Source organism: Nyctereutes procyonoides, unplaced genomic scaffold, assembly GCF_905146905.1.
Source record: "Nyctereutes procyonoides isolate TBG_1078 unplaced genomic scaffold, NYPRO_anot_genome, whole genome shotgun sequence".
Taxonomy (NCBI): Eukaryota; Metazoa; Chordata; class Mammalia; order Carnivora; family Canidae; genus Nyctereutes; species Nyctereutes procyonoides.
Window position 1 is genome coordinate 21,769,683 of NW_026575046.1, and position 20,528 is coordinate 21,790,210.

The following is a 20,528-nucleotide window of genomic DNA, read 5'->3' on the forward strand; positions in this document are numbered from 1 at the left end:
TGAAATAAATCTAGAAAAAAAATGAAAAAAAAAGATATTGACAGCTTTGAGGAATCTAGTGATATATTGCTAGAACGGGCCAGGTGAGGAAGATGGCAAGTGATTTAAGTGGAGGCCAGGTTACATAGCAAGTACATTTAGCAACGGGAGGCACAGGGATGTGCTATGTGCAGTGATTATTATTTTTTTGAGTTTATTTACTTATTTATTCAAGTAATCTATACACCCAACGTGGGGCTCGAACTCATGACCTGGAGACCAAGAGTCCCATGCTCTTCGACTGAGCCAGCCTGGTGCCTCTGGAGTTGATTACATTTGACTTCTTTGTCAGGTTCATAAGGATAGGTCTGGCATGCATGATGGCCAGAAACTGAATGCTGTTTTTAAACTGGCTGAATGCTTTGATGAACAAATCTGCTACTCAGTTTCGGTTAGACTCTTTCCTCAAGTATGCGGAAACTGAGAGGAACACTGAATATATAGGAGATTAAAAAGTGAAACAGAAACCAAGAGGCTTAAAGGAAGGAGAATCAATCATTCTTTAGAAGGTCGAAAAGAGACAGGCTTTACTGAAAATTTAAATTGCAGCTTAAGGGACTGTGGTTACATGTCAGAAATAGTTTCATGATAACTATCAAGGCTTATCAAGGTAGATCGAATAATATTTTATTTGGGTTTCCTATAAATATGGAGGGTTCTTACTTGTCTAGAATGAGCTACCAGTCCGTCATTTGATGGCTTGCAATATGTCAGGTACTGTTCTGAGAGCTATTGAATGAATAAGGTAAACAAGATCCCTGCCATGTGAAACTTACACTCTTTTTTTTTTTTTTAAAGTATTTTTTTTTTTTTAATATTTATTTATGATAGTCACAGAGAGAAAGAGAGAGAGAGGCAGAGACACAGGCAGAGGGAGAAGCAGGCCCCATGCACCGGGAGCCTGATGTGGGATTCGATCCCGGGTCTCCAGGATCGCGCCCTGGGCCAAAGGCAGGCGCCAAACCGCTGCGCCACCCAGGGATCCCTCTTTTTTTTTTTTTTAAGATTTTTATTTATTTATTCATGAGAGAGAGAGAGAGAGAGAGAGAGAGAGAGAGAGGCAGAGACACAGGCAGAGGGAGAAGCAGGCTCCATGCAGGGAGCCCCACGTGGAACTCGATCCCAAGACCCCAGGATCACACCCCGGGCTGAAGGCGGTGCTAAACTGCTGAGCCACCCAGGCTGCCCTCATTTCTTTTATGTTTAAAGTAATCTCATACATTTATTTGTTTGAGGCCCCTACAAGAGTGTAAGTTTCAGGGCAGCCTGGGTGGCTCAGCGGTTTAGCGCCGCCTTCAGCCCAGGGCCTGATCCTGGAGACCTGGGATGGAGTCCCATGTCGGGCTCCCTGCATGGAGCCTGCTTCTCCCTTTGCCTGTGTCTCTGCCTCTCTCTCTGTGTGTGTCTCATGAATAAATAAATAAAATCTTTAAAAAAAAATAAGAAATGAACAGGATGATGGGGTAGTGAGTCCTGGGAACAAGCTGCTTTCACTGTGGCAATGGGAAATCTCCTTTGATATTTGAGCCGAGGCCTAAAGGATGGCAAGAAAGAAACCAGGTATTTAGGATTCCAGGGAAAGGGAAGAGCACATATGAAGTGCTGAGATGAGAAGGAGAAGAATAAAAAAGGCGATTGGTCTGGAGTGTGGTGAAAGAGGTAGAGAGTAATCTGGTGGTAGAAAGGTAGGTTGGGGCTGGATGATGTTGGGCTTCTCTTTCAGGTCTTACTCAGATACTCTTACAGATGAGGGAAGTATCTGATTCAGAATTGTTTGGAAAAACTCATTTTTGCTCATGTCTCTCCATTACTTTGATGTAGAACACTTCACTTTTGACACTTCTGGTCATCAAATGTGTGGGGGTTTCTCCACACCATGCAATTCTGTGACACCAGTGGGGTGTCCTACATTCTAACTTAACTCGATTCTAACACTGTCTACCTGGAGATAGTGTCAGATCTACGGGTGAAGGGCTCAGTCCCAGGACTGTCCTCCTCGCCCCTTCACATGCCAATCGCAAGTCCAGGTTGTTACCTGTGCTTCTGCAGATTGACGATAAATCATTCAGACATTCTCAGGACCCCTTCCTTGGGGTCAGTTAATTTGATGGAACTGCTCACAGAACTCAGGAAAATAGTTTTCTCCCTGTTTACTGGTCTGTTATAGAAGGATATGATAAAGGATACAGATGATCATACAGATGGAAGAAATGCCTGAGGCAAGGTGTGTGGGAAGGGACATGGAGCTTCCATGCCCTCTTTGGACATACCACTCTCCTTGTACCTCCATGCATTCACCAGCCTGGAAGCTCTTCAAGCCTGTACTTTTGGGATTTTCAAAGGGGGCTTCATCATAGGGGCACAACTTTTCCCTCCCTTCTCTCTCTGGAGAATGGGAGGTGGGGCTAAAAATTCTTAGCTGCTAACCTTGGATTTTCTGGATCAACTGTCATCCAGGAGTCCACCAAGAGTCAGCTCATTAGAACAAAAGATACTGCTATGATCCTTGAGATTCCAAGGGATTTAGGAACTTTTTTGTCATGAACTGGGGTCACAGACCAGATAATAGAATAAAAAATGTTCCTAGTGCTTTTCTCACTTAGGAACAGGGGACAGAGACTAATTTATATACATATTTACTAGTAGCTCATGAAGATTTAAAAAAATAATCTGGAAGTTCTGTGGGAGAATGGATAGTAGGGGAAGAGTGAAGGCAAGATCTATTTGGAATTGATTGCGGAAATAGTGCCCTGGGAAGGGAGTGGCAATAGAGCTGTATAGAAGGAGATGGATTGGGAGATCTTTGGGGGTTAACACCAAGAGTACTTGCTAATGGATTGGAGGTGGAAACGTGTGCAAAGGGAAGCCTCAAGATGACCTCTCTGTTTTGGCTTGAACAATTGTGTGCACAGTTAGTGCCCTTAACTGAGATGGGGAGGCAGAGCCAAGGAATAGATTAAATGACTGGAAATTAAGAACATTCCTTTTTTTTTTCTCCCCCTAAGATTTTATTTATTGATTTATTGAGAGATTGAGACAGAGTATATGTGTGAGTGGGAGAAGGGTCAGGGGGAAAGGGTGAGAGATTTTTTATTTTTTAAGATTTTGTTTATTCATGAGAGAGACAGAGAGCGGGGCAGAGACAGAGGGAGAAGCAGGCTGCCTGCTGGGGAGCCCAATGTGAGACTTGATCCTGGGACCCTGGGATCACGACCTGAGCCAAAGGCAGACGCTCGACCACTGGGCCACCCAGGCATCCCGGCAAGAGAACATTTTAAGCAGACTCCCTGCTGCGTGCAGAGACTGACATGGCTCAATCTCACGACCCTGAGATCATGACATTTAAGGGAATCAAGAGTTGGACACTTAACTAACTGAGCCACCCAGGCCCCCTGGTGATTAAGAACATTCCTAAAGGTCATTCCTTTCCCATGGCCTTTCCCCTGTTTCTTAAGTCTATGGTGTGCCAGTTAGCAATCAGTGCTTTAGATTCCAACATTTAATTTAACTGCCATGTGGGAGGCTTTGCTTTATTGTAGATCCTAAGCAGCTTGCTCAGGGTCACCCGGAACTAGTTGGTAGGCAAGTCAAGATTTGACTGTGACCTTTAATCCCTCTTTTTCTTCCCATGCTGCAGAGAAAGAATAAATTCCTGTTTTAAGATCTACACGGCTTTATTATTGTGCAATTATGTCTTTTAAATTATGGGTTTTTGTTGTTATTTCTTGCTTCAGGATAACTTGGTCTAGTCCTGTGATTTTTACTTATTTTATTTTTATTTCACATTTTCATAGCGTGGAGTGGGGTTGGTGCGTTGGAGCCCAGAGCCCGCTTGGTCCCTCCTTGTCCCCTTTCCTGTGGAGTAACCCTCCTCCCCCCACCCTTTGGCCCCCAAACCCTCACCATCAAGGTCAATTCACGTGAGCTCTGAAACACTGCTTAGGGGCCACCAGAGCATGGTTTGACTAGGCTTCTTAAAGAGGCAGAAGGAGATGTGGGCATGATGGGTAGGTGGGAATTTATAAGCTTCACTGTTTCTGTGGGTGGCTTTTTCTTTTTTTTACACAGCAACAAGGAGTTGCCTTAATTGACTGGGAAGTATAATAGAACTTTTCTCTGGAAGGCCCATTCCAGACTAGAGACAACACTGCCCTTATTGTGTTTCTTAGAAGGCGGGGAGACTCTTGTTTCTGAGGAATCCTTTGGTTTTCTTGGCTCTGACCCTTCCATGGTTAGGGAGATTTGTTAGATTGCTTTGGATTTTGGGTGCAGTTCATTCATGTTGGTTCACAATTGCGTAGTTGGTCACCTGATATTCTTTCAGAAGCATTTGAACTCTAAATATAGGGTAGATATTTCAGCAAAGTTGTACCCATCTTTGAAACTTATTCTGAAAAAAAAAGAAACTTATTTTGATATTTTATGAACATAGAGAAACCTTAACATCTGAGAGGGGAGAGGTAGCTAGAATGCTACACTGGGAATTTATTTCAGTACAGGTAGCTTTTATACACTGGAGAAGACCTGGTAATCTTTAACCTATATGTACTGCTCATCATGCTGTATGTGGCTTCCACACGGAGATGTTGGTTGTCTGACTGTTTTGAGTGAAGGCTGTGGGCCTTTGCCAGCAGTAGTTCCTTTGATACATTTTTAAAAATAGTGGTGGTTCAGTTAAAGCGTTATCTAGCCTCTCAGTATATTTGAGGGCTGATCACCACTATCAGCACCACCTGATGTATTACTGAATTAACTGTGTAGCACTCAGTGTACCACTCGCTGATTGTTATTAGCTGATGGTTTTTCACAATTAGTTGATGATGAACTTTAATTAAAACATTCTGTTCTGCCTTTCCCCCCTAGATTCTGATAGTTGGTGGTGGTGTTGCTGGGCTTGCTTCTGCAGGTGCAGCAAAGTCGATGGGTGCAATTGTTCGAGGATTTGACACCAGGTAAGTGCTTTACTAGTGATTGCTTTTAAAGGAAAAGATTTTGTTTCAGGTGGATGGTATGTTGTCTTTAGAATTTATAAATGGAAGTTATACATTGAAAACTAAGCTCTTCACATTTACAAAATGTTTCTCAGGGGATCCCTGGTGGCTCAGTGGTTTAGCGCCTGCCTTTGGCTCAGGGTGTGATCCTGGAGTCTTAGGATTGAGTCCCACGTCAGGCTCCTGCATGGAGCCTGCCTCTCCCTCTGCCTGTATCTCTGCCTCTCTCTCTCTCTCTCTGTGTCTCTCATGAATAAATAAATAAAATCTTTAAAAAAATGTTTCTCCTCCAAAGTTAACTCAAGGTGGAAAAATAATATTACTGAGTGGAAAAAAAATTTAAGGACCCGGACTAAATATAGCAGAAATAATTTAAAAAGCAGAGGAATTGAAAATGAACAACTCATGTTCAGTTTTGTTTCTTTATGTGGATTAGCAGTGAGACCAGAGTTATTCCTGTCCTGAGTTTGTAATATGTTGCTACCGTGTCCTGTTTCTGTTCAGAATGCATTTATAAGTCAGGTAGGATGTGAACCAACATATCTGTGAGTTTGAAGAAAGAGAGTAGTATAGGGGGTATTTTGGGGGCACCTGGCTGACTCAGTTGGTAGAGCATGCGACTGTTGATCTTGGGCTTGTGAGTCTGAGCTCCACGTTGGGTGTAAAGTTTACTTTTAAAAGAGTCAGCATAGGGGCATTAGGTGGCTCCGTTGGTTGAACATCCGACTCTTGGTTTCAGCCAGGTCATGGACTTGCAGTTGTGGGATTGAACCCTGCGTCGGGCTCCATGCTCAGTGCAGAGTCTGCTTCAGGTTCTTTCTCTGTCTGCCCCTCCCCTGCTCTCACTGTCTCTTTCTAAAATGAATAAATAAAATCTTAAAAAAATAAAGTCAATATAGGCGATATTTTGGAGAAGACGGGGCAGGGAGGTGAAGAGTATGCTCTGCATTGTATGAATGGAAGCAGATAAAGCTGATTGGGCAAGAGTAGAGCCCATAGGTGAAAGTACGCAATTATGTTCATTGTATGATACTGACATATCAGTGTTTTCTAGAATTCTTTAAAGAAAAGTTTGATTAAAATTGTCCTTCATTTCAGAAGATATTAGATACTGATTTTATTAAATGCTTATTGAGAATTGCTATCATTTATATGTATGAATACTATTTTGAGGTTGAAACATGTAGTTATATAAGCTGAGATCAGTAGAAGAATTATACCGTGGCTAATTTTGAATATAGAATGATCAAAAAAATTTGCAGCTATTCAAAGTTGGAAAGAATGTGAGTTTCTGGAGTAAGGAATGTTCCATAGAATATGGTTTTCAGTGCTTACCTGGAGTTTAGAGAAGTGATGTATGGATAGAAGGCTGTCCTGCTGACATGAGAAAAAGCATTTTTGAAGTAACCAGGATGCAAGCCAAGGATAGCCAGAGTCAAACTTGTCATTAGTGCTGTCTTTTAATTTTTAATGTTTGCTGATGTGAAGTCTTTGAAGACATCCAAACCCAGAGAGGAGGTTGTGCAAGTTTTCATTGTAGTGACAATAAAATTAAAGTGGACATGTGTGTATTTGACTTAGAGTTGATTTGAAACTTGATGTTGGGTCAGCTACTGAAAATTTATTAGGTATTTTTATGTCATTGGTTTAGATTGTGTACAGAGCTGATACCTTGAGGGTAGCTGTTGCTTAATGCCATTAATCGTTTATTAGGATAGCTCAAGTACACAACAAAGATGTGGCTGAACTGATTGGATACTTTTCTAAGGATTATAGCTCCTTTTTTTTTTTTTTAAAGATTTTATTTATTTATTCATGAGAGACACACACAGAGAGAGAGAGGCACAGACACAGGCAGAGGGAGAGGCAGGCTCCATGCAGGGAGCCCGACATGGGACTCGATCCTGGGTCTCCAGGATCATACCCTAGGCTGAAGGTGGTGCTAAACCGTTGAGCCACCCGGGCTGCCCAGGATTATAGCTCCTTAATCACTATTTTGAGACTAGGGTTTGGTATATATAAATATACAATCCAAATGTATTAGAAGGCATACTTAGTTATAAATTCTTGTTGGAAGATTGCATAATACATATTTTCAGATAAACATCTTAAAAACCTAAGGACAGCTCATTGCCCAGTGATACTAAAGGGTTGTGATTTTTAAATTTTTTTCAAACAATAACTAGGAGATTCCCCTTGTAACAATAGTGAGCATCCTACCTAATCCCTATATTGAGAAGTTTAGAAATATAATAGCTTTACTTTTTTATCTCCTTTTTGTGTGTGTGTTCTTATAAAGCTTTATTCACAGAAATAATTGGCAAGTCAGGAGCTGTAGTTTTCAGACATGGGTACTAATGCTTACCATCTTCCAGGTATATGCTTTGTGCTATATGTTTTGTTCTTTACAAAACTCTGATGTGGGGATAATTAGCCCTATTTTGCATATTATAGGGAGATATAATCAATTTTATAATGTTTCCTTTCTTATCATAAACATAATACATGCTTATTCCCCCAATTCAGAAAAATATAAAATAGTACAAAAAGTGAAAATAAAATAGCCTATTCCCTGGAGAGAACTGTTAGCATCTTAGGATATGTTCCCTTTTCTACGCGTTATTTTTTTTTCTTAAAGATTTTATTTATTCATGAGAGACACACAGAGAGAGGTAGAGACACAGGCAGAGGGAGAAGCAGGCTCCATGCAAGGAGCCCAGTGTGGGACTCGATCCTGGGACCAGGCTCACATCCTGAGCCAAAGGCAGACGCTCAACTACTGAGCCACCCAGGTGTCCCACATTTCTACACATTAATTAAAAATATTTTACTAATAGTACTGTTTAACTGTTCGTTCTTTTTTTTTTAAGTTAACAGTAGATCGTGAAGATCTTTACTTACCCACAAATATATTTAATGGTTGCATAGGATTCCTCTGTATGGAAGTACAGTGACTTATTTAATTAGTCCTCTATAAATGGATATTTTTGGTGTATATAAACAATACTGCATATACATATATGTAAGAACATATGTATTTGGAGATATTTCATTATTTCCTTAGGATAAATTCCTAGAAATGGAAATTGGGGTCCAAAATATTCACATCTTACAATTTGTTACATTATATTAGTTTTAAATGATAATTAGTTTGAAGGCAAAGATTCCAAAATAGCATTTATGTTTCTGATTATACTTGTTCATTATTGAAAAATATAGAGACACATAAGAAAATAAAGATACCTTTTAGAATTTTCCCAGCTAGATATAATTGCTAATGATTTTTTGGCATAATTTCTTACAGATATTTATGTAGATACCTTTTGAACAAAATTGTGATCATTCACATACATATGTCATTTTATTTTTGATATCCTTTTAAATTTATCTTATTTCATTAAAAATAGTAGCCATTTCTAAAACTTTGTAAACAGCAGTATCCTTTTGGCTGTAAGGAATAGAAAACACTCAAACTGGCTTAAGCTCTAAGAAACTGTATTAGCTCTCCTAAAAGAAAACTCCTGGGAAGGACTCCCTCTTTCATACTTGAGTCAGCGGTTCATTGGTGCCATCCAGGAGCAGGTTCTTTCTGTTCTTTCTGTTGTCCTCAGCTTTGGCTAATTTCCCTGTGTCACAAGTTGGCCTCCCCAGGCAATCTGGGCTACAAGCGTCCTTGTTCAAGCCAGCAGAAAAGGGTGAGAAGCTCTTGCTCAACTGTGTCCTACCCTTTGTATCTGTTCTCTGACTGTGACAATTGCTTCGGACTGAGGGACTCAGATGACAGTTTCCCAAACTTCCCTGATGGCCAGAATTACCTGTAGCTCTTGCTAAGAATAAAGCTTCTGGCCTTTCTGCTCAAGATTTTAATTCACTGGGTCTTGGACGGGGCCTGTGAATTTAAAGTTTTAACAAGCACCTGAAGTTATTGTCATCAGGGCAGTGTGGTACTCATTGTAGTGGGGTAGATGTTGGCAGGTTAATCATACTGTCCACCACAGAGATGAGATCTTTGTTGGCTGATTTTTCCGACCAGTACACAGTTCATGGTACTGTTTCTTTTTAAAAAAATTTTTAAAAATATTTTATTAATATTTTGACACAGCGAGGGTGTGAGCACAGGTAGGTGTAGCAGCAGGCAGAGAGATAGGGAGATGAAGACTCCTGGCTGAGCAGGGAGCCTGATGCAGGACTGGATCCCAAGACCCTGGGATCATGACCTAACTGAAGGGGGATGCTTAAATGAGCAACCCAGGTGCCCCTAGTGTTTATTTTTTTAAACTGAATGTATTTTTACATAATTTCAATGTGTTGGCTCTTTACATTTTAAAATACTGTTTACAGGTTGTTTTTTTCAAACACAATTTAATGAAGACTAGGGACAAAAATCACTTTGTTAAAATACTTATAAGAGTCATTCATGAGAGAGGAGTCCCCATAATTCAGAACATTTACAAATGAAAACCTCAACCTAAAAAAAAAACCCCTCAACCTGAGTGATTTGAGTGAAATAAAATCTTAATGTAGGTCAGAGTTTACATCATCATTGACAGTGGGGTCCCAAGAAACATAATTGATTGTTGGAGTTATCAGTAGTGAAATTCCCTTGTAATTGAAGTAAGAAGAAATTGGAATTCCCTATAGTTTTTATTTTTCCAGAAAAAAAATATAGAAGTGGTACATACTTTTGGAAATAATTGAAATAGGCCAGTCAGATATCAAAAGAAAGTCTCCAGTTTTGCTTATACACAGTGTGCTCTTCTTAAAACTCTGTACCCCAAAACCAAACAATCCAATTAAAAAATGGGCAGAAGACATGAATAAACATTTTCCCAAAGACGATATGTAGATGGCCAACAGACACATGAAAAGATGCTCAACAGCAATGAACATCAGGGAATTGTAGATCAAAACTACAATGATATATCACTTCACACTTGTCAGAATGGTTAAAATAAACAACAGAAGAAACAACAGGTGTTGGCGAGGATGTGGGGGAAAAAGGAACCTTGCACTGTTGGTGGGAATGCAAGCTGGTGCAACCACTGTGGGAAACAGTATGGAGGTTCCTCAAAAGGTTAAAAATAGCAATTGCACTACTAGGTCATTACTAGAGAATACAAAAATACTAATTCTTTTTTTCTCGAAAAATACTAATTCAAAGGAATACATGCACCCTAATGTCTATAGCAGCCTATTATCTACAATAGCCATAAAAAAGAATGAAATTTTGCCATTTGCAATGACATAGATGGAGCTACAGTGTATTCTGCTAAGTGAAAGGAGTCAGCCAGAGAAAGACAAATACGATATGATTTTACTCACATGTGAACAAACAAACAAAGGGAAAAAAAGAGAGGCAAACAAATAATAGACTTTTAACTATAGAGAACAAACTGATGATTACCATGGATGGGGGGATGGGGAAATAGGTGATGGAAATTAAGGAGGGCACTTGTTGTGATGAGCACCAGGTGTTGTATGGAAGTGTTGAATCACTATATATTGTACACCTGAAACTAATATATACTGAAGGTTGACTAACTGGAATTTAAATAAAAACTGAAAAAAACCCAAAATGTATATATAAAAGATGATCTTGACTTCTCTTAAGGGCCTAAAATAACCACTGCTTTCACTTCAATTATCACCAGAGCTGCAGCTTTGGAGCAATTCAAGTCTCTTGGTGCTGAGCCCTTGGAGGTGGACTTGAAGGAATCTGGGGAGGGACAAGGAGGATATGCAAAGGAGATGTCCAAAGAGTTCATTGAGGCTGAAATGAAACTCTTTGCTCAACAGTGCAAGGAGGTGGATATCCTCATCAGCACAGCACTTATTCCAGGTATGTTGTCAAGTGCATGGTTATCAGTAAAGCACTTTTACTAATGGTATTTTAAAATGAGGGTGAAGGTTGTTTGACATTTGAATTTCTTTTAAGTAAAGAATGACTTACTTTCTAGGAAATGAGAAAGTGCATGGAAGGCAGAAAGGACAAAAATCACTGTAGCCCCTAGAGAAAAACTATCATTAATAGTGGTATCTATTTTTTTCCAGTCTTTTTTCCATATACTTTTATATAACTGTCTTCATAGATCATATTCTGTATACCATATTATATTTGTAAGCAGTTTCCTTTGTTTATACCTTTGATAAATTGGTTTTTAACTTCTGTTCTCTTTTTAAGATACTACATTCTTATTGTAGGACATTCAAACAGTACTGAAAAATATGAAGAAAAAAGTACAGACCTGAAATTACTGTAGAGATGACCATTATTAATATTTTAATCATTTTTCTATACATGAGAGAGAAAGAGAAGGGGACTGTGTGTGTGTGTATATGTGTGTGTGTTTGTGGAATTTTCGATACATATTTTTTACTAAAGGAAACAACACTTTATCACTTTTTAATTATTTCCTTTGACATGTTTGGTCTTTGCAACCAAATTGCAAGCTCTTTGACGGCAGGAATTACTTTTCAGTGCTTTACCACATCCTCTTGTAAAGAATATTTTTCACTCAGTAGATGATTGATCCCAAACCAGTAAGCATTTATTAATCAGTTAGCAGTAGCTTATTCTAGCAAGATTTGGGAGTGAAGAAATGCTCCCAAAACCTTTTATATATAGTCTCGCCCTTCCTCTTCCTCCTGTTACTGAATGATGAATACTGTGCTGACTCTGATATTTTTGTTTATGAAAGGAAGTAGGCCAGATAATGAGAGCTTACAGCTTTAATGGTTACTTGTGTTAGATCCTACTAAAGGAGCCTTGCGCTCTCTAGGGGACTGTGTGTTTTGTCATGAGGTTGTGGGAGAGAAGTTCTCTTCTGGCATCTTCCTCCAAACCCCCAAGATGACTAGTATAGACGCAAGGGTGGGCAGTTGATTGACATCATATCTATGAGTGTGTAGGGGAAAATCTCTCCCCTAAGCTCTTCTTTCTGTCTTCTGTTTACCTTGGTGATACCAGATAGGTAAGCCCAGACCCTGCATTCCACCAGAGCTGGCTAGATGAAACAGATGGGATGGGCTAGTGGTATAGGCTCAGCCCATAGAAGAGTCTGTGAGTGTAGAAATGAGGCGGGATGGGTTACTGGAAGTGGATGCAGATTAGGCAAGCCAAGGGGTCAGGGTGGTGGTGGTGAAATCAGCCAGTATGATAGGACTCGTGAACAAGTAGTGGCAGGAGAGCATTTAAGGAGTTTGTCCTTTCCTTTTGTGGTGTTGGCTTCTGGCCCAGCTGTTGCACAGGTGACTTTGAAGGAAGGATGGCGTGGCCTTTGCTGTAGCCACATCTGACCTTTGGAAGTTAGCTGCACACTGGGGAGAGGTTATGAGTTGACTAGATATGACAAGTGGCCAGTAGAGGGTGCTAAAACATTTCCTCATGGAGTAAATGATGTGGCCATAAGCTTGTTTTTGGTCAAGTGATGCTCTTATTGGACATAGGATAATTTGGACACAGTATATAGAATTATTAATGATTATAAAGCTTAAAGTAAGCAATAGAACTCAAGACTTCTTATATAAAATGCATACTGACTTTTAGGACCTACACCTCCTAATAATATTTTTTTAATAATTACTTTATAGTAAGTGTACTTTGCTAAAAGGTCAAATTGTGTAATAGTCTTAAAGAGAATTCGTTGAAGACATTTTGCTAATCTGTTCCACTGAGCCTTTAGTGTTTTCTGTCTTTTCTGAAGCCATGATCTCCTCAGAGCATGTTCAAGTTAGCCAAAGTCCTTAACCAGTGGACTGGTCCAGAGCTGGTACTCAGAGGGCTGGTCTTTCTGTTACTTTTTTTTAAAAACCAAAAAAAAAAAAAAGAAAAAAAAAGAAATGAAAAGTTAATGAGAATATTATAAGGAAGAAGATGACCTTTCTAAAGATCTTTCATATTCCTGGGGGACCAAGACCTGAAAGCATGAGTGTTTAAAACAAAAAGATGAAAATACCCTATAAAGGCACAAGTGCCCTTTGAAAAACTGTCTTCGGCATTGTACCTTTACTGGTTTATGTCCTGAGCTTTTATGTGGGTCGCCTGATGGTGTGTTGAGCTCCTGAAAGACTCTTGGAATGGAAGCTGTTCTCAAGTTTTCCTTGAGTGGATCCAAAGGGGATTAAGTCAAATGTCAGAAATCGTCATGATGACTTTGCTTGGACACGGGTGCTTGGCAGGTGACACTAAAGATCTGTTGTGGATAAGAACACTGAGGGGGCATGGATAGTCAGCTAGCTTCAGGTAGCAACCTTATGGACTTGGCAAATTTTGTTCCTCCAAGGGGCACTCAGTCTGTGGGCTTGAGAGAACAATACATTGTATTTATGGAGGTTTTATGTGGATGAAAGATTTCTGTAGCTTGCTAGTAAGCCATCTGGTATTTTTTTTTTTAAAGATTGTATTTATTTTTTCATGAGAGACATAAACAGAGACATAAACAGAGGGAGAAGCAGGGACTTGATCCTAGGAGCATGGGATCACGGGATCCCAGGAGCACTTGACCCTAGGAGCACAACCTGAGCCAAAGGCAGACGTTCAACCACTGAGCCACCTAGGTGCCCCCACCTGGTATTTTGTATCACGTACTTGTTCCATTGTCTAAACTCCCTAGATTGGGTTGAGTGAAGAGTTAGAGACTAGAGTGTCACTTGACATAGGTAGCTTCAAGATAGGGCTGATAAGTCTTGTTTTGTAGTGCTGTGCATACACAGGAAAAGCCCCCAACTTTCCTTTGGGGCTACTATTAGAAAGTAAGGCAGCCCCACCTTCTGGTCATGTTCAGGCTGTGCTCGTAATCTTTCTGCTAAACTTTTTGAGACTCAGCAGATTTTTCAGCATCTTTATTGTTCAGGAACCCTTTCAGAGAGACTTTACCTAGACCAGGAATATTTAATATGAAACAGACAGAATCAGGTTGAAAATGGGATTGGTAATTTAGGGAAGGTGAGGAGGAATCATAGGGGTTTAGCACTGTGTCTGTGTTAGGCACATTTCACCTAAATTCCAGTAAGAATTAGGAGTACTGTGGTGTACGTGCTAAATTTACTCTGACAGACAACCTTCTTCATTTAAAACCTTCCTGATGACTGCCTCACTGCAAACTTGTAAGCATCATAGGCTCCTCCAGCATTCCCATTCTCTCCTTCACCCCTCTCAGGTCTTGCCCTTATTTTGTAAGTGAACTATAGCTACTGGAGAGCCTGGGGTTTTGTTTAGCAAATGGCAATGACTTGGACCGCGTGGGTTCCCAGCGTCATTGGATAGAGGCACCTAAAGTGATCAGGCTTGGGTCACAATCCCTGAGCTTTGTGCTGTAAAGTTCATGCTCCTTAGTAATGTATCTGTTGCCTTTTAGTTCCTAGTTCGTTCTTTTTTTTTTTTTTTTTTAAAGATTTTATTTATTTATTCATGAGAGACACAGAGAGAGAGTCAGAAACACAGGCAGAGGGAGAAGCACGCCACCATAGCCCACAGGGAGCCTGATGCAGAGCTCAGTCCTAGGACTCTGGGATCATGACCTGAGCCAAAGGCAGATGTTCAACCACTGAGCCACCCAGGTGCCCCTAGTTCCTAGTTCTGATTTAGCCTTTGGGCCTCATGTTAAACTAATTTCTCACTCTTGGGCCTGATTTCAGTAGTGCTGGCTATTATTATCTTTTCAAATAGGCCAAGGACTTTCAGACCTTTGCACATATTGTTCCTTCTCTTTGGAATGCTATCCCTGCCCTTCCCTGCCTTTTGAAATCCTGCTTAACCCAGTTACCACTTCCTCCATAGTTTCTGCTGTCTCTTACTCAGCCATAAACACTCTTCTTTCTGCATTCACAGCACTCTGCCTGAGGCTTGGAATCCCAGGACTCCCAGTCACATCCCCCTTAGTTAAGGCCCCGTCTCCCTGGGCATGCAGCACAAGAATCAGGCTTCTTACTGTCATGCAGGGTGCTTACCATCACAAGAATCAGGCTTCTTACTGTCATGCAGGGTGCTTACCATAGAGCCTTGCATCATTCTGGGTGCCTTTCTTAGGTCTTAGTGGTTACAGACTCTTACTTTTCTTTTTTTTTTTTAATTTTTATTTATTTATGATAGTCACAGAGAGAGAGAGAGAGAGGCGCAGAGACACAGGCAGAGGGAGAAGCAGGCTCCATGCACCGGGAGCCCGACGTGGGATTTGATCCCGGGTCTCCAGGATCGCGCCCTGGGCCAAAGGCAGGCGCCAAACCACTGCGCCACCCAGGGATCCCCAGACTCTTACTTTTCTAGTGCTATTCAAGGAATGAGAGAGAGAGAACACTCTGTTGGCTCACTTGTGGATAGAAACACTGCAAAGGCTAACTTAAAACTGGGAACCTGCCTTCCTTCACTTTTTGGAACTAGGACACTTGCCAAGTTTGCAATTTGAGGTAGTTAGGCAGGCCTCTCAGGAGATAGAATTAGGACGTAGTAGGAGGCCTGTCCAGGAGTTAGTGTCTATCAGCTCAGAAGGAAGATATTCATTGCTTGATTAGGAATGGTAATACCTTAGGCCGTAAATACATGGATCTCTTTTTAGGCACAATCCAGATTATAGAAACAATAGTTTTTATCTATGTTAGATAAGGTCTATAGAATACATACCTCAAAGGATGCTTGTGATAATTTTATATGACTCTGGAGAATTGGGAGGAGCTGTTTTCCCCAATGTGCAAAGGCCTTATGCATATGACACTAAACTGGAGAGATTTTGCTGTCTCCTGGAAAATCAGCGTTGGGTCTCCATCTGACATTACTTGTCTTTTTGAAATCTATCTATCCCAAAGAATAGAAATATAGTACAAAACAATAGTTTTCCACAGTAATGTTCAAACTTGTTCTTTCAGGCAAGAGAATGATTGATACAGTGATGTACTTTCCATCTATGAAATTCTACAAAGATAATATTGTTTTGATGCCTCTACAGAGTTTTTGCCTAGAATAAAGTTTTATTGATCAGATTGGTCTTTTCCTTCTCTGTAACCATAATGATCTTACAGTAGTACAGAGCTCTATAGATCAGTCGTTTCTGACTTTTTTTTGAGTTATTTATTGTTTTTTTACTGACTGACCTAATTCATCTGTCTTCATCCCCTCCCTTACACGTATTGTATGACTGTATGGAATTTTGTAATATTACTTCTACAAAGTTTCATTTGTTTTGAGAATTTTGAAGGACAGAGGAAGACACTTAAATGTTGCAACATCAAGGGTTGGTAACCACAGGCTGTCTACACACCTCTTGGTAGCTTTCAACACGGACAGGGCAACTTGTCATCAAGAGGAAGATGCCAAGATTGGGGAGTGTTCCATTACCATTTATCAGTCATGACTTCTTAGAGTGTGTTTGAGCACACTTAGTGAGTTATTGGGCCAAATTTAACAAATGTTCTGTTAGGAAAATTTATGGCACAGAATTATATTCTGGTTTGTTCTGTTATTTCTCCAAAAGTATGTTGCAAGATTAGAAGCATTGTGTTCCCCTCTCTGGCAGTCCCTGAATTGAAAAGGATTGGGAGGCTGAGGCTGTCTCTGGGGAAGAACCCCCGGATGGAATTACTGCTAACAGCTAGTGTGGCCCACCACAAGGATTTCCTTCTCTCTGCTCTCACTATGCTTTCTTGTGCCTCCGTGTTAGGGTGGTCTAGCTGCTATAAGAAAGCAGTGCAAAAGCTCAGACATTATAGAAGTTTACTTCTTGCTCAGTTAACAGTAATGGGTGGTGGACACATTGGTGGGCAACTCTCCTTCACATGGTCATCTGGGGATTCGGGTATGACAGTGTTGCCATCATCATTGTGAGGCACTGAAGGGCATTCTAGGCACTATCTGTCCTCCAGCCAGCCTGAAGGGAAAGAGAAGTAGAGGAATGTGCATTAGACACCTAGAAATAACACATACCACTCCTGCTCCATTTCTTTGGCTAAGACTTAGTCACATGGCCACAGCTAACTGTGAAGGAAGCTGGGAGTTGTTGCCTTGCTGTGTGCCTAGGAAGAACAGAATGCTGTGTTGCTTTGCTAAGGCTGCCGTAACAAAATCCCACCTTAAACAACTGAAGTTTATTTTCTCACAGTCTAGAGGTTGGAGGTCCCAGGTCAAGATGTAGGCAGGTTTGGTTTCTTCTGAGTCCTGTCCTTGGCTGGTAGATGGTTCTCTTCCTGCTGTGTCCTCACATGGTCTTAGTCTCTTTGTATCCATATTTTCTCTTATTTTAAGGATATTGGTCAGATTGGATTAAGGCCCAGTTTAATTGCCTCATTTTAACTTAATCACCTCTTTAAGGGCCGTATCTCCAAATATAGTCCTATTTTAAGGTACTAGGGGTTAGGGTTTCAACATACGAATTTTCGGGGGACACAGTTCAGCCTAAAACACACATGGATTTTGGTGAACAGCTATTAGTGTTTTCCTTTTTCTCACTTTGTAATTTTGTCTGCCTATGTTTAATCCAGTCACTGGGGATCAGATCTTGGATTTAGGGCCCGATAGAGTAGATTCAGATTCTAGTTCCATGGCTTAATAGCTAGCTAGTGTGTCTCTCTGAATCTCTGATTCCTGATGAAGAAAAAAAAATCCAGTGTAGGGCCTGGCATATAGAGCATCATCCTCTTTTCTGCCATTGGTGGATGCCTGGTCTTGCAGATGATGCTTGGGACTGAAAGTTAAATTTTTAAGAGATTTTATTTATTTATTTGAGAGAGAGAGTATACTCATGTGTAAGCTGGGGGAGGGGCAGAGAGAGAGAGGGAGAATCTCAAGCTGACTCCTTGCTGAGCATGAAGTCCAACTTGGGGCTCCATCTCATGCCCCTGATATCATGACCTGAGCCAAAATTAAGTTTCAGATACTTAATTGACTGAGCCACCCAGGTGCCCGTTGACTTTTTAAATAGGAAGTTCAGACATTCTCAAGGACTGTATGAAATGTCTGAGACGGTCCTGAAAAACTGTATTTTCTGAAGATGTGCATTTCATTAAGGCTGTTTTGTCAATTAATCCCATTCTGACCTAAATTGAATAACATGGGAAATAAACAGCATTATCTTTACTTTTAAAAATCATCTTTTATGGGGCAGCCCGGGTGGCTCAGTGGTTTAGTGCCACCTTCAGCCCAGGGCCTGATCCTGGAGATCTGGGATCGAGTCCCACGTCGGGCTCCCTGCATGGAGCCTGCTTCTCCCTCTGCCTGTGTCTCTGCCTCTCTCTCTGTCTCTCTCTCTGTGTCTCTCATGAATAAATAAATAAAATCTTAAAAAAAATCTTTTAATTATTGTATAAAACTAGGAAAATTAGAACATGTAATAAATATTCATTGCTTCAATTTTTGAGGCATTTTGGTAGCAAAGGTACATCTAAACATGTGTTGGAAGGAACACAAAGAATTATAATTTATATAAGAATATTATACATTTCCTATCTGTGCTACCATTTAAGTAGGCTATTAAGCAGTAGGCTGCTTTAGTTTTTTAAGAATTCCCATTGCTTATGGAGCCCTGGTAAAATCTTGACTAATTTTGATTTTTATTTATACAGAATTTTGCAGCTATGAGAGGTAAATTATTAAGATAATCCTTAATTTTTATAAATGTGTCCTTTAATAATTAGGTAAAAGCTTGTTTTTAGGTTTTTTTCTTCAAACCAATCTTTAGGGATTTCTCTAATTTGCTGAAATATGCTGTTGACTAATCATATTTCGTAAGTATTACATTTAGAAATATCTTACAGCATTCAATTTGTGAAAGCCAAGGTTTTGCTGGCCTGACTTTCTCTCTGGTTCCTTATACAAATAATTGTGTAGAGAAAATTTTTCTCTAGTTTTATGGATAGAACTCATATATAAAGTACTCTGCTTGACTCTTTTAAGCATGGGTCAGAATCTCTATTCATGAACAGAGCTGTCTATAGCCTAGCCAGCGATAACATAGATGGAGAGGTTGAGTCAGTATGTTGCTCTGTGCACCATGAGGCTAGCTAAATCACAGACCCAGTAGATGATAGATCAGTGGATCAGATATTCAGCAGTTTCTTGCCACCTCCTGTCTATTACATAATCAATTATCTGTTTTTCTCATAGGTATACATATATGCATAAAAAAACCAATTTGTCCTTTCCTGTAGCATTTTTATAGCTTAAGATGCAGTGCTTTAACCCCATCTGTGGTTTTGGAATTCCAAAAGAGCCTTTGGTGTATATCGGTTAGGATAACTTTGGCTGCCAGAAACAGAAATTCCAACACATTCTGCCTTAAACAAGAAAGGAGATTTCTTGGAGTGCCTGGGTGGCTCAGTGGTTAAGCATCTGCCTTCGGCTCAGATCATGATCCCAGGTTTGTGGGATTGAGCCTTGTGTTAGGCACCCTGATCAGTGGGGAGTTTGCTTCTCCTTTCTCTGCTGCTTCCCCTGCTCATGCTTGCTCACTCTTGTCTCTCTGTCTCAAATAAATAAATAAAATCTTTAAATAACAAGAAAGGAGATTTCTTGGGTTATGTCTCTGAAGAAAGTACAGTCATATGTGTGGATAGGTGTGCTGATATCAGGGAGCTTTAGCTGTGCTCTCCCTGTATTCTCTGACCTTGCTCTGCTCTGTGAATTGGCCGTATCCTCAGTGATAGAAGGCAGCCGTGGTTTGAGACCTCTGTGTGTATAACACAAAATCCAGAGTGCAAGACAGGTCAGTTCCGACGGTTCCCTCCTGAAGAGCAAGGGGACTTCTTTTTCAGAAGCCCTTAGCAAACGTTCCCTTGTTCTCTTTCTCTCTCTCTTTTAAAGATTTTATTTATTTATTCACGAGAGACACACAGAGAGAGGCAGAAACATGCAAAGGGAAAAAGTAGGCTCTTCCCCAAGGAGCCTGATGCCGAGCTCGATCTCAGGACCCCAGGATCACAACCTGAGCCAAAGGGAGATGCTCAGCCACTGAGCCACCCAGGTGTCCCACTTTCCCTTGTCCTTACTGGCCTTAATTGGGTTAGTGCCCATCTCCGAGCCAATTCATAGAGGCAGGGCAATGAGATGCTCCTTGGCTTACATCTGGATTTCTGAACCAGTCACTAACAAGGTTGTGGGATTACCCTTAGGCCAGCCAAGCCTGCTTCTGAAATGGTTTCTGAGCTCATTTCTCCTGAAGTTCATTGATGTGGAGAAAATGGAAATCAGAGTAGTGACAAGAGGACGAAGTGGGCACTGGGTAAACAGCAGTGCTCAGTGCAAAATTGTGTTAGATTATAATGACATTTCTTTATGTGCAAATATTGTAGTTCAGAATATCTTTACGTGCTATATTTTCCATTGAGTCAATGCAAAATATGCATTACTTTAAAAATTAACCTTGTCATCTTAGTGCTCTGTTTTGGTTTGGATAAATGTATTCTATAATTTGTATTTTTAATCTCTTTGCTACTATCTTGTTAAATATACTATGATCTTGTTAAAGCAGAGGGTTTTTCTTTTTTTTTCTTTTTAAGATTTTATTTATTTATTCA

The 20,528-nt window shown here is 40.4% G+C and overlaps 1 protein-coding gene across 3 annotated transcripts in view; it reads left to right on the forward strand.

Moving 5' to 3' along the window:
- The window catches only part of NNT (nicotinamide nucleotide transhydrogenase), a 95,524-nt gene that overhangs the window by 18,078 nt on the left and 56,918 nt on the right, over nucleotides 1-20,528 (forward strand). For all 3 annotated transcript variants that reach the window (XM_055325449.1, XM_055325450.1, XM_055325452.1), the window contains exons 6-7: nucleotides 4,903-4,991; nucleotides 10,682-10,869. In XM_055325449.1, coding sequence (XP_055181424.1) covers nucleotides 4,903-4,991; nucleotides 10,682-10,869 — 277 coding nt within the window. The remainder of the gene's footprint in view (nucleotides 1-4,902; nucleotides 4,992-10,681; nucleotides 10,870-20,528) is intronic.